General features: G+C 42.7%; 1 protein-coding gene across 2 annotated transcripts in view; it reads left to right on the forward strand.

Annotated features, from left to right (window-relative positions):
• ADAMTS17 (ADAM metallopeptidase with thrombospondin type 1 motif 17) overlaps positions 1–12,812 on the forward strand; it is a 174,230-nt gene that overhangs the window by 100,075 nt on the left and 61,343 nt on the right. For both annotated transcript variants that reach the window (XM_053364884.1, XM_053364885.1), the window contains exons 9-12: positions 1,919–2,059; positions 3,681–3,831; positions 10,008–10,109; positions 11,724–11,869. In XM_053364884.1, the coding sequence (XP_053220859.1) occupies positions 1,919–2,059; positions 3,681–3,831; positions 10,008–10,109; positions 11,724–11,869 (540 nt within the window). The remainder of the gene's footprint in view (positions 1–1,918; positions 2,060–3,680; positions 3,832–10,007; positions 10,110–11,723; positions 11,870–12,812) is intronic.

Below are 12,812 nucleotides of genomic sequence, written 5' to 3' on the forward strand. Positions count from 1 at the left end.
TCGTATTTGTTCATTATTTTATTTTAAAGCAGCAAGTGCTAGCTACCAGCACTGATTAACAGTCATTTTTAATTACATGCATAGCCGTGAGAATATATATGCTGATTGAATGAAGGCATCCCAACTCAAAGCACAAAGGCAATTACTGACAAACCGCCCCCCTTCGCTTTAGCCTTTTAGGCATGAACAGATGTGAGGAAAAGACGGAGACCTTTGTAAAGTGGCTCAGAGGAGCCGCTTTCCCAGAATTCCCTTTAAAATGCAGCTCATTGGAGGCAAGGATTACATGACCTCAGTTGCAAGGGTGCTGCATTGTTAGGTAAGGTTTGTGGGCCCTTCGCTGCATTGAAAAGAACAGTTATTCCTAAACACACAACACAGACCATCAGCCATTAAGAAGCAGTTTTGTTTTAAATAATAATAATAATAATAATAATAATAATAATAATAATAATAATAATAATAATTTTATTTGTACCCTGCCCATCTGGCTGGGTTTCCCCAGCCACTCTGGGTGGCTTCCAACAAAGATTAAAAATACATTAAAATGTCACACATTAAAAACTTCCCTAAACAGGGCTGCCTTCAGAGGTCTTCTAAATGTCAGGTAGTTGTTTATCTCTTTGACATCTGATGGGAGGGCGTTCCACAGGGCAGGTGCCACTACCGAGAAGGCCCTCTGCCTAGTTCTCTGTAGCTTTGCTTCTCGCAGTGAGGGAACCACCCGAAGGCCCTCGGCGCTGGACCTCAGTGTCCGGACAGAACGATGGGGGTGCAGACGCTCCTTCAGGTATACTGGGCCGAGGCTGTTTAGGGCCGTTTGAATTGTGCTCAGAAACGTACTGGGAGCCAATGTAGATCTTTTACATGCATTTCCCTGTAACTTGGTTATTGGCTATTATCAGATTACTCCAGACCTACAAAGTCAGATGCAGCCCACTAACCTAACAATTGCATTAATGCCATTCCATAATTGGGCATAATTGTGGCCACAAAAACCCAGGAGCAGTGGGAAGACCGTTGGACTTAGAGCAGAGAGACTTGGGTTCAAATCACTGTTCAACTATGAGGTCATTGGATGGTCTTAGGCCAGCCATTATTTCTCAGCCTGATCCTATTCACAGCCCATTTGTTGTGAGGTTACAAGGGGACAATCCCATTTACACTTGGAAGAAGGGATAGGTTGTTTCCCTGCCTGGTTTTCTTGTTGCTGTACAAGTTTTCATTTTCCATCTAGGTAAATGTGCTCAGTGTGATCTCACTTTCAAGTTTTTGAAGGTGGTTTTACAGCTAATTACTGCAGTTAAATCTGGTGCTCCTTTAAGTACAGAGCCTTGCATTGTGTCCAGGTCTTTACACAAAGGCGCCATTTGAGGCCATTGGCTTCTGTGTTCACTCTTCCATTGTACCTTGTGATTGCCAGGTATTAGCCTTGTACCCTGTGTAGAGTTACTTACCTGGCTGAAACTGAAAGATTTCTATCCATTAAGCTAGCAATGACAGACAGAAATCCTTAGTTCTGCATCCTGGATCACTGATCCGAGTGACACTGCTGTGCGTAGGGAGCCCTGAAACAGCTAGATTCTCATTTCTGATAATGTAGAGCTGAAGGTGTCTATCCTGGCAGAATTGGGACCGGAGTCAAGGGGGAATGTTGTGGCAGTTCCACAAGAATGGGAAATCCATGAAGACATTGCTGCCAGTTGAGTGGTACCAGCATGCAAGCCAGTCTATGGGACTGTAGTGTAGCCACAGTTGGGATTATCTGGCTGAAAAACTCTTTTCCAGTACTTCAAATCTGCCATCTCTTAGAAATAACCAATATATTGTTACTTTTTGAAACTGAAATTGAGAAACTGCAAATGGAAGTGTCCCATTCACAGTATTAGTTTACTTGTTTCTTTTTCTTCTCTGACAGCATGGGGATGAGCCATGATGATGACCACTTGTCCTGTGCTGGAAGATCTCACATCATGTCCGGAGAATGGGTGAAGGGAAGGAATCCCAGTGACCTATCCTGGTCTTCCTGCAGTCGTGATGACCTTGAAAAGTTTCTCAAGTAAGAATGCTGTTGTCAGCAAAGCCTTTGAATCACAAGACACCAGTCTCTTGTCTTCTCTGCAGAAATGATGAACAATTTTCAATGGTGGGTGCCAGAAGGTGGAAGCTGTCTCCTTTGAATCCTGGGTTTTGCAGACATTACTGGCAGGAGATCAGAAACGTTATGATACCCATATTTCAGCACCTTGACAGCTTCTTGACAAGAATCCCAGTTTTGCTGTCCTTTTCAAATCAAACCTTGCCAGTGTTTTGTGACAACTGAAATATGTTGGTTTGAATGAAGAATCCAGCTCTATGCTTTTGCAATGTTGCCATGAAAGTAATAGAGAAATGTAACATTCGTGAGTGATTCTTCTTCTTTGGGCCAAACCTGGCATAAGATATACCATGAGTCTTAGTTCTCCCATCCTCTCCATAACACTTAGTAGAAAACTTATATCATGGCATTACAAAATTATGCACTTTCCCAGCTTTCACTGCTGGCAGCCAAGGGTCTGGAGTAGAGGTAGGAAAATATAGAATGTTGTGATGTCATAAGATAAGTTTTCTACTAGATATTATGGAGAAGGAGAGCAAAGCTGGACACATGATTGTCATTTTTTGTGGTAGTCACATTTTTATCATTGTGCCTAGTTTGTTTCTTAGAATTTCTGCCAATTTCTTCCCAATTCTGAATTTGGGGAAGGTCTGAACTGGAACCAAAGTTTACCCAAAACCCTTCATAAGATTATAACTATTTCCCCCCTTTTAGCAGCTCCATTATAATCCCTTTCTGAGACCATAATCCATCAGAACATTAATTTCACGGTTAACTCTCTGGATTGTAGCCAACACATTTTGTCATGGGAATCTGATATTTGATATTTTCATTTTTATTGTGATATTGATGCTGTTAATTCTGTCCTGTAGATTTTCAATATAAGCCTCTTTAAGCACTCATTATGGACCAGAACAGTGTTGTATACCTTTTTTTTTACAAATCAAATACATACCACAGTTTCATAGCACGCTGTCACTTAAAAAGGAGGTAGTACGTATATGTCAGGGAACTGCCATCGGAGCCAAGAGTGGAGGTAAGGCTCCCCAACAATGCAGGAGAAGGGACCAGCAGGGAGAGAGAGAACACTTCCTTTGGGGAAGGAAATCGGCGTGACACCAGGAAGAAAGGGGAGCAGGGAAGGACTTCGGAGAGATGGCTCCAAGACTCTTCCACAGAGACCAGCGGGGAGAGCCCAGGACCTCCGCTGGCCACGCCCACTCTGCGCAGAAGACTTCCGCGCAGAGAGGCTAGGAGGAGACTTGGGGTCAAAGAATTTTTATGTTGGAAGAAGTTCAGAAAACGCCCACTGACGGATTCTGCCAGCGACTGACACAGCCATGGAGAAAGGGCTGTCCAGCCAGGGAAAGGTTTAGCCAGACAACGTTGCCTAGAGCAGCAGCCCCCTTACGCACGAGCAACCCCCAATTCCCTTTACAGTATACATAGTAGTACACTGTTGGGAGGCATGTTTTGAAGAGGTTGCTAAATTGGAAGTCCATTATATTGTGAAAATACAGTCATTTGATGAAATAGAGCAATGCTCTCACAATGCCCTTCAAAATATGTTTTATCTCTTCAGGTCAAAAGTTAGCACCTGTTTACTGGTAACAGACCCACGGAGCCGTTATGTTGTGCGACTTCCTTACAAACTTCCAGGAATGCACTACAGCGCAGATGAGCAATGCCAGATTCTCTTTGGAACCAATGCAACTTTCTGCAAAAATATGGAGGTAAGATAACCCATTTGGGACATAAACAAGCTGGGGACAGAACCATAAGGCCCCAAGCATGGTTTTTTAAAAAAGTATGCCCACAGTTTCATTTATAAGGGCAAATTGTTTTGAGATGGAAGTAATAAAGAAATTTATTTTGTACATAGCATGTAATTCTGCGCCTGAGAACTGCAAAGTCAATGGCAGCTCTGTTACAGAGTTTCACCGCTCCCAAGGAAGCCAGTTTGGGTGGCAAAATTTATTCTGGCCCCTAGACTGCTGTGTGGTTTACAGAGTGGCCCTTGAGAATACAGACTTTGGCCATTTCTCCTCTAGAGGTCGCACTTAGAATAGACAGAGTAGTTTGTAATTCTGCTCTTTATTTTGGGAGGTAATTGTTTCAGTAAATGCCCCCCCTCCCCTTAGTAAAAAATCCAGGAACTTGAAATGTGATATAAAACAGAAAATAAGAACCATTTATATTTTTTAATGTTACATAAATGAGACGTGCCAAATTAATAAAACTTTTCACTGTGTGCTGTAGCAGAGGGAATGAACTTCAAGCCTTAACTGTTCCATTTTATTTATTCTGGATCGGGAAGGCAGCTAATGCAACATGAAAACAATGAGCACAAAAAATATTTTAAAAATCTTCCTAAGTAGTGTTTTTCGGGGAATGTGGACCACCAAGCTTGCTGTTATTGAGAGACGTTCTGAATGTGTATATCTTTAAAGACCATCCCAGGAAGTGTCTGTTAAAAGAAAGGACATTCTCAATTATTTTCCCTTTGAGAAGCTGGTTGGCTTTCCTTGGCTTGAGGCCTTTATATATACATATGCATTTTGCTGCTTGGCCTACTGCAGTAGTTTTCAACCTTCAGGAAATCCTTTCTGTGCTGCCTTCTCTTGAGGAACCCCTGCACGTCAGCTGTGGAACCCTTGAGAATTACACAGGATTCTCTATAGGGCAGGATCTTATAGTATGCACAGTGAGTTAACTTGAGGCATTGGCCAACAGTGGCGTCAGATAATGCTTGTTGCTTGCCTGAATGGGGGGATAGAGAGGGGGATGTGTGTGAATGTGTACAGAAACTAGTCTATTGTACAAAGGTAAAACCCACATCTGTGGTTATGCCCACTTTCCCCTCTATCTCTGCCCACCAATGGGATGTGGCCCCTGAAATGTGGCACAGAATGGAATATGGCCCTCAGGCTGAAAAAAGTTCCCCACCCCTGAACTGATGCCAAGGGCAAAATAATATGTTGGGAGAGGTGGTGTATAGCCAAATGTAAAATGGTGGTTAAGGTGGGGAGTCACTATTTTTACCTGCTGTATCCTGAGCCATGCTGTGGCCTAATATGTACAGGTATAAATCTATAGCTGAAGTACTAAAGATCAAGAAAGAGAGAGGGCTCTGAGAGGTAAATTATGTTGAAATCCGACTTCTTTCAAAGTAGATGTGTTAATGGCTAGGGCTCTATCATCCAGAATATCTACAAGAAATAAGTAGAGTAGAGGAAGAGGGCTAAAACGAGAAGTTGGTCTAAGTTGCAGAAAAGATTGGCAAGCTGTTTTAGCCAATATTTATCCAATAAGACAATATATGAAAAACAGAATATAAATATAAACATTTGTTACAAAATGGAAACAAGCTTCAGTAAATCAGCCCTACTCAATTTTGTTGAAATTTGGTATTAAAAAAAGAGTTACGAAGATAACATTCAGTAAAAGAACAACAACAACAACAACAACAACAACAACAACAACAACAACAACGTATAGTTCTCTCCTTGTCCCTTATCTGGAAAGCACGGGTCCAAGACCTTGACCTTGGAGAGTCAGAGTAAAGAACAGTGTGACTCGGAGACCCACACATTTCCACATGCACAACTAGTTCACCAACATAGGGATGAGCCAAATTTCATTGGAAATGAATGTTCTGACAAATTTTTTAACTGTTAGAGCATTTCAGTCCCCCCGGAGATTATTCAGTAGAATGGCCTCCCCAATTCACCCTCTGCAAATCTGAGGCACAATTGTCCATCCAGTTTTAATATTGTGTAATATTATTTTACTATTGTTCAAGGAAATGGGGGTTATGGCCCCTACGCTTTCTAATCCTCTCTTAATCCATGGCTTCCTCTCCAAGAATCCTGGGAACTGGAGTTTGTTAAGGGAGCAGAAGGTTGTTACGAGACCCTTAACAAACTCTAGTTCCAAGGATTATATGGGAAGAAGCCATGTCTTTTAAAGTGGAACAAAAGTGCTTTTTATATATGTGTGGATGTGGTCTTAATGTTGAATGGAACTTTATTGTTAGCTCATGTTATACGGTAAAAGAGGAAACCAATACTACTGAATGGAATAAAGTCATCCTGTGTGGGATTTACAAAAACCAAACTTTTAAAAGTGGGTATTGTTGGGGGTAGGGTGGGGAAAACATAAGCTGGATTTCTGTCTTCTGTCACACTAAGGCAATTGTTTGAAAGGAAAGTTGCAGCTCATAGAACTTACATTTCCCCCAAATTATTTGCCTCTGTACTATATCCATTGTAAATCAGGTGACTGGAGCAGAATGTTTGATATCTCTTTTTAAAGAATTTGCTACATTTCACTTGCCCTCATGTTCATATTTCAGTATAATGGCAATGACCGCTCCCCGCTTAAAACAGGGGGCGCCCTTTGTGTGGACGCGCGCAGCCATAGATCTGGAGCGGCCCCATCAGCATAGGCTTGGCTTTGCCTTCCCTCAGGTGGGATACCTGGAGGTCTCTGCCTACCTCAGTCAGTTGTCCAATCCCACCTGGGGGAAGCGTTGCCAAGGAGACCAGGCCAGGTAGGGGAGGGATTACCTGCCCACACAATAGAGGGAGGATCTTACCTGGGAATCCTCACTTGGCTCCAGAGCTTCTCCCACCCTACCCACCCTCAGTTAATGTCTTCTTTTGCAGGTTAACTTTTCTTCATAGGTTTTGCAGGTTAACTTATCTTCACAGGTATGTGGGCGCTGCTACGTTAAGGTCGCTGTTAAAGGGCCGGAAAGGAATTTCCCTGCATTGGCAGGCTTCGCCTTTCCCGTAGCAAAACGTCACAACTTTGGCGGTATCAGGCCTTGGGCGGAATCCTTTAGTCCATCTTCATCTTTGCGGCTGCAATACCAGGGTTCCCCGTTAAAGGGGTTTCTGAAGGGAGGCTTTGACCGTACGCTGAAAGGTCGTCATTGCTCTCCCCTGCGGCGGCGGCGGCGTAACAGGGGCGGCTATCTCTGCTTGAACATATGTTCTCCAGAGCCGGCCCATCCCCCCCCACACACTGGATAACCCTGAAGCTCCCTAGGTCCCCGGCTGGGGACTGGGGAGGGAGAACGCCCAATGCCTGAGCCAAGGTCTACCCACATTTGAAATTTAATAAAGTTGTGGCCAATTTAATCCCATAGCACGTTGTCTTGAGTCGTTATTCCACATGACGGGGGGGACCACTCGGGATCTGGGGACTCCGCCTGGCCACGCAAAAAGATGAACCCCTTGATCCCAGCACCAGCTGTTTCCCCCAAGATTTATAGCCTTGTTAAATAGCTAGATGCAATGCACTTTGACCTTGACATTCTTCAGAAGTTTAACTTAAGTGGGTGGGGGGGCATGATTATTAGGATGTGAATACTGTAAATGCTCTCCAAATGGAATACAGAAAATTTTGCTTTTCAAACTGGATCTCTAGCAAACCCTGAGATTCCTAGACATTTTATCAGGAACTCCTCAATGAGGAAACCAGCAGTACTATCCTTTTAAAGCTGTATTTAAATTGTACTTTAAATTGTCGTGGCTAGGGATTTAATTCCAGCTGTCAGCTTTCTTGGTTATTTTTTTTTTGTTTTGTTATTTATTGAGCCCATTCCACTTCATGGCACTTCCTTTTTCATCATTTTGAAGCTCTCTTGTTGCGAACTGCCCTGAGATCTGTGGATGAAGGATGGTATGCAAATATATACAATGGAGGAGTGTGTGTGTGTGTGTGTGTGTGTGTGTGTTTTTCAAAAAAAGAATTCTGCCTATGTAACCAATAACAAAGTGGTGCAGAACTGAGTTATGATCCTTTTGTATTTTAAATTTAAATTTCATATTGGAGTGCTTTGTGCCCTCCCGCACTTCTGGGATCCCTGCTTTCTGACCCTGAAGGCCTCTGCCTTCTCCTTCCTTCTGCTACTGATGCTTCTCTCACCTTCCCTGGACCGATCTATGTGCCCTAGCCTTCTTGTAGGGTCTGAGCAGTTCAGCTAGTGACACTTCTGCCTTCTGTCTCTTCTGCAACATTAAGGCAGCTCAATCAGTCATTGCCCACCAATATTACACATTACTTGGTATACCACAATACAGATCTTAACTAATTCAAAGGAAGCGTAACTGTAGTTTTGCATTGCCACACCAGCCCCTGTGGAAGTTAATTCAAAGCTGCTTGTGTTTCAGTTTCTCAAGCCCTTTTCTTATTTATAGCCATCACTTTAAAAATTATTTTTATTAGGATATTCTTAGATTCCCACATTGTATTTTACAATTCTATTTAAAATTTGTTCTCCCTCCTTTCCCCCCATTAAGCCAGAGTGCCTTTTGACAATCAGCCAAACTGAAACCCATGCAAACATTTTTGAGACATTCCAGTAAGTGTAAAATGGGTTGTAATAAATAATAATAATAATAATAATATGAAAAATATTTTCTAGTAAGAGTAAAGTCTTGCAATACACAGAAGCTGTGAAACCAAACACTTAAGCTTCATATAAAACAGCAAAGTGAAAACAGTCACACTTTTTTAATAACCCAACTTACGAAAACCATAAAACCCAAGGACAGCAATTAGACATGTTATTAACTTCACATGAGGTGGGTTTTTTTTTCTTTTTGTCTCTGAGCATTAACAAAAGTAGAACTTCTTTGCTGGTTCATTGCCATAGTGTCTCATATTGAATGTAAATGGACTGTGAAAAAAGGCTCTATGAATTGAAACTGGAGACACTATATGTACTTTTCCTTGTTTATTTGTTTGTTTTGTATCACACAAAAAAATCTTTAAGAAAAATTAAATTAAAAACACACATACATACACAAGACCCCAGTTGTGTTGGTGCTTTGAGGTCATCCCAAATTGTCCTGCCAAGGTTCTCTGAGGATCTTTTTAAGGCACATTTGCAATTCAACAAATTGTGTGATACAGTTCTCCAGCCAAACAATGTCTAAAGGTAAAGGTATCCCTGACCATTAGGTCCAGTCGCAGACGACTCTGGGGTTGTGCGTTCATCTCACTTCACAGGCTGAGGGAGCCGGCGTTTGTCCGCAGATAGTTTTTCTGGGTCATGTGGCCAGCATGACTAAGCCACTTCTGGCGAACCAGAGCAGCGCATGGAAACGCTGTTTACCTTCCCACCGGAGCGGTACCTATTTATCTACTTACACTTGACGTGCTTTCGAACTGCTAGGTGGGCAGGAGCTGGGACAAAACAACGGGAGCCCACCACGTCACGGGGTTTCGAACTGCTGACCTTCTGATCGGCAAGTCCTAGGCTCTGTGGTTTAGACCACAGTGCCACCCGCGTCCCAAACAATGTCTACAAAGATGCATATATTAGAGGGAAATGTGCATAGACATGCACACATTATTGAAAATAGCATACTTACCAACATGTGTATATTAATCAAAGCTGCATACAAAAAGGGAAGGTGAAGGTAAAGGACCCCTGGACGGGTAAGTCCAGTCAAAGGTGACTATGGGGTTGTGGCACACATCTCGCAATAAAGGCAAAGATGGGGGGAAACTGGTGCAGATTATGAGCAGAGAAGAGAGGTGTTGCAGAGATCGGGAAGTCTCAAGCTCCCATATTAATCTAAAATAAGCAGCTAGATTGTTTACGAAAAGCATCTATTTTATTTCTTTGGGGTAGGAAGAGGAGAAAGGGGGGGGATATGGTAGAAATAAAAAGTGTCACATTTCCCACAGTCAAGTGTGTGTGTGTGGATGCATATTTCCAGCCCAGGTGGTCAGTGCAGAAAACATAACTGTGCTGTTCTTTGAAAATATCACTTTGCTTAAAAATGAAGCCAATCAGATACTTCTGGATTCACATGAGAGACTTCGTCCCTCACAAAAAATAGCTGATATCTCCAGAAAAAGGGACAAAATGCCTTTGCTTTTATGTTGGCAGCATTTGATGTGTGCTGGTCTCTGGTGCCTTGTGGAAGGAGACGCATCTTGCAAAACCAAATTGGACCCTCCTCTGGATGGCACAGAATGTGGAGCAGACAAGGTAATCCCCCTAAGGGAGAATTCAGGCCTGGTCTTTTTATTTATTTGCTGTGTCTCTATGCTGCCTGATAGCAAATTTTTCTAGCCAGTCGACAGTATCAGTTTTCTAAGAGTTGCCCTTCCACTTGCTTTTCAAGACCATTTTCTACTCAGATAATGTTTGTGCATGTTTTCTTAGGAATCATTGTGTGGGGTGTGCATTAATTACATTATGGCAAATAGTTGGTGAACCTCAATACAGTAGACCAGAAACTTACGTTGGGGTTACATTCTTGGGGTCTTGCGCGCAAAGGCAAAATTGTGCAGTCAGGAAGACACACACCCACACCCTGAAATTGACACCCCCATCCCTACCTGTTTAATGCTGGTTCAGTGAGCAGATAAGATCTTGGGAGCCTCACAAGGCCTTCCAGAGTCCTCATGCTACTCTCCAAAGGCTGGTAAGTGCAAGGCAGAGGGCTTAGAAATTTCCACAGCAGGAAAGCCTAGCACAGAAATATCTTTTTAAGTCCTTTGCCTTGCTTTCCAGGCTCTGGGAAGGTTGTACAAGTGCTCTGGATGCTGTTTTGAAATCTCACAAAGCCCCTTCTGAGGGCTTTTTTCAGGTCTCCCATCATTCATTCATTCATTGGCAAAGTGTGTAAGGCTGTGATCGTGTAAGTTAACTGCATGTAAGTTTTGGGCCTACTGTACTCTTACTATTGGCAGTATCAGTATCTGATACTGGTGTCTTCTTATTGTATTGAAGAATGCTCTAAGCAGCTGACTACAGGCTTCCAGATAAGGTTTTCCCCAAAAAAATCTTCCTCAGAGTTCTCTTGCTTCTCCAGTAAGCAGAGCAGGCTTGAGTCTCGGAACAGATAAATCAAACAGGCTGTCTGTCTCTTTGTTAGAACCTGCCCCAACAAGCCAGCATAGTGCTCCAAACGATTTTCCTTGCTTACATCATCCAAACTGAGATCCTACATCCCATAAACCCTTTTGTCTCTTCCCACTAACACGCAGCTGGAGGAGGGGCCCCATCCATCTTCCTCTGGCATATTTCTCAGGATGATTGCTTTATTATTATGCTGCCTATCAGTATTTTTTTTACCATGTTTCCTATTATGTTTTTATCATTGATGTTCTGTGATGTGTTTTTAATGTTGTACATCACCCTGGGAGCTTTTGATAAAGGGCGGTATATAAATTGAATAAATAATACTACTATCACCTCAAAAGTGTTTCAAGGCCCTGATTGCAGTTTTTACAACTGGGAGGACTTCAGAAATATTTATCTCCAATATTTATTTACCCAATTCCAAGAAGATATTGCCACCACAAGGGTCCAGAACTATGGGCACACACTTCAACCATGAAGTTCATTGAGTGACTTTGTGCTGGTCACCGTCTCTCAGGGTTGATATGAAGATAGAAAGATGAGAAGCATGTGTACCACCTTGAGTTGGTAATGCTGGTATATACCTGTAATTTCTCTTTATTTCAGCTTAACAAGTGCTTCCACTTGTGCTTAACCTCATCCTTGTAGCCATTCCCTTATTTGTTTGATGGGTCTCAAAGCACCTGTGGCATTGAAGTCATTGGCCTCACTATTCTAACCCTTGTTACATTCCAGTGGTGCCGAACTGGGGAGTGTGTCAGCAAAACTCCCATCCCCGAACATGTAGATGGAGACTGGAGCATGTGGAGCCAGTGGAGCATGTGCAGCAGGACGTGTGGGACCGGTGCCAGATTCAGACAACGCAAATGTGACAATCCACCGTAAGTTGCCTCATTCCAAGGAGACATTAAAGTCTGAAGGCATCTCATGTAACCTAGGACGCTGCCTTATGCTGAGTCAGACTGTTGGTCCATCTAGTTCAGTACAGTCTACCCTGACTGGCAACAGCTCTCCAGGGTATCAGCTAGGGTTATCTTCTAGTAGTACCTGGAGATGCCTGGAATTGGACCTAAGGTCTTCTGCATGCAAAACAGATGCTCTGGCTGAACCAAAGGAGTGCCTTGACAGGAGACCTCCTGGTCCTGGGGACCCTATGTATGCCTCCTTGAGTTTCCCATAAAAGCTGTAGTATGCAAATGTATTAAACAAAGTAAGCTGTGGAAGAGGCCGAAAGATGCAGCCGTTACTTCAGGAGTCTCCTTTGTAGCTCGGTTTGCTTTCCTTGCCATTTCCTCATTTCTTTTGTGCATAAGCTAACTCTGCAGCACACATCACTCAAAGCTGCAGCATTGCTCAAGGCCCAATACTATGAAAATCACAGAAATTACCATGCTGTGTGCCAGTCTCATCTATAGTTGCCTAGATGGTACACACTATGTGGATATCTGAGGTCAACAAAATCTGCTTGAGCAGACAAGAAATGTAGTGTGTGCATCCACTTCAGTAAAACTAAATCTCCCCAGTGCCCCTTACTTTAATGCACCAGATTTTTGCGCTGATTTTTCACATTCTTTTGCTCATGTAAGTTCTTGGCTCGTAAATGGCACGTGATCCTGTTTCACTCTCTCTATATAGGTTCACTTTATATTCCTGTCTGCATTCTTTGTTCTTCTGCAGCTGGTTTATTTGCTGTCCAAAACTATTGATTGAAGATTTAAAAAATACTTCGCTTGGGGAATTCAGTAATGTTGGTGGTGGTGTTCTCTGCCATGGATGGAGGAGAAAATTGATTTTGTTCAATCTTCCAAAACAATATACAAATCA

Source organism: Podarcis raffonei, chromosome 14 (genome assembly GCF_027172205.1).
Source record: "Podarcis raffonei isolate rPodRaf1 chromosome 14, rPodRaf1.pri, whole genome shotgun sequence".
NCBI classification, from domain to species: domain Eukaryota; kingdom Metazoa; phylum Chordata; class Lepidosauria; order Squamata; family Lacertidae; genus Podarcis; species Podarcis raffonei.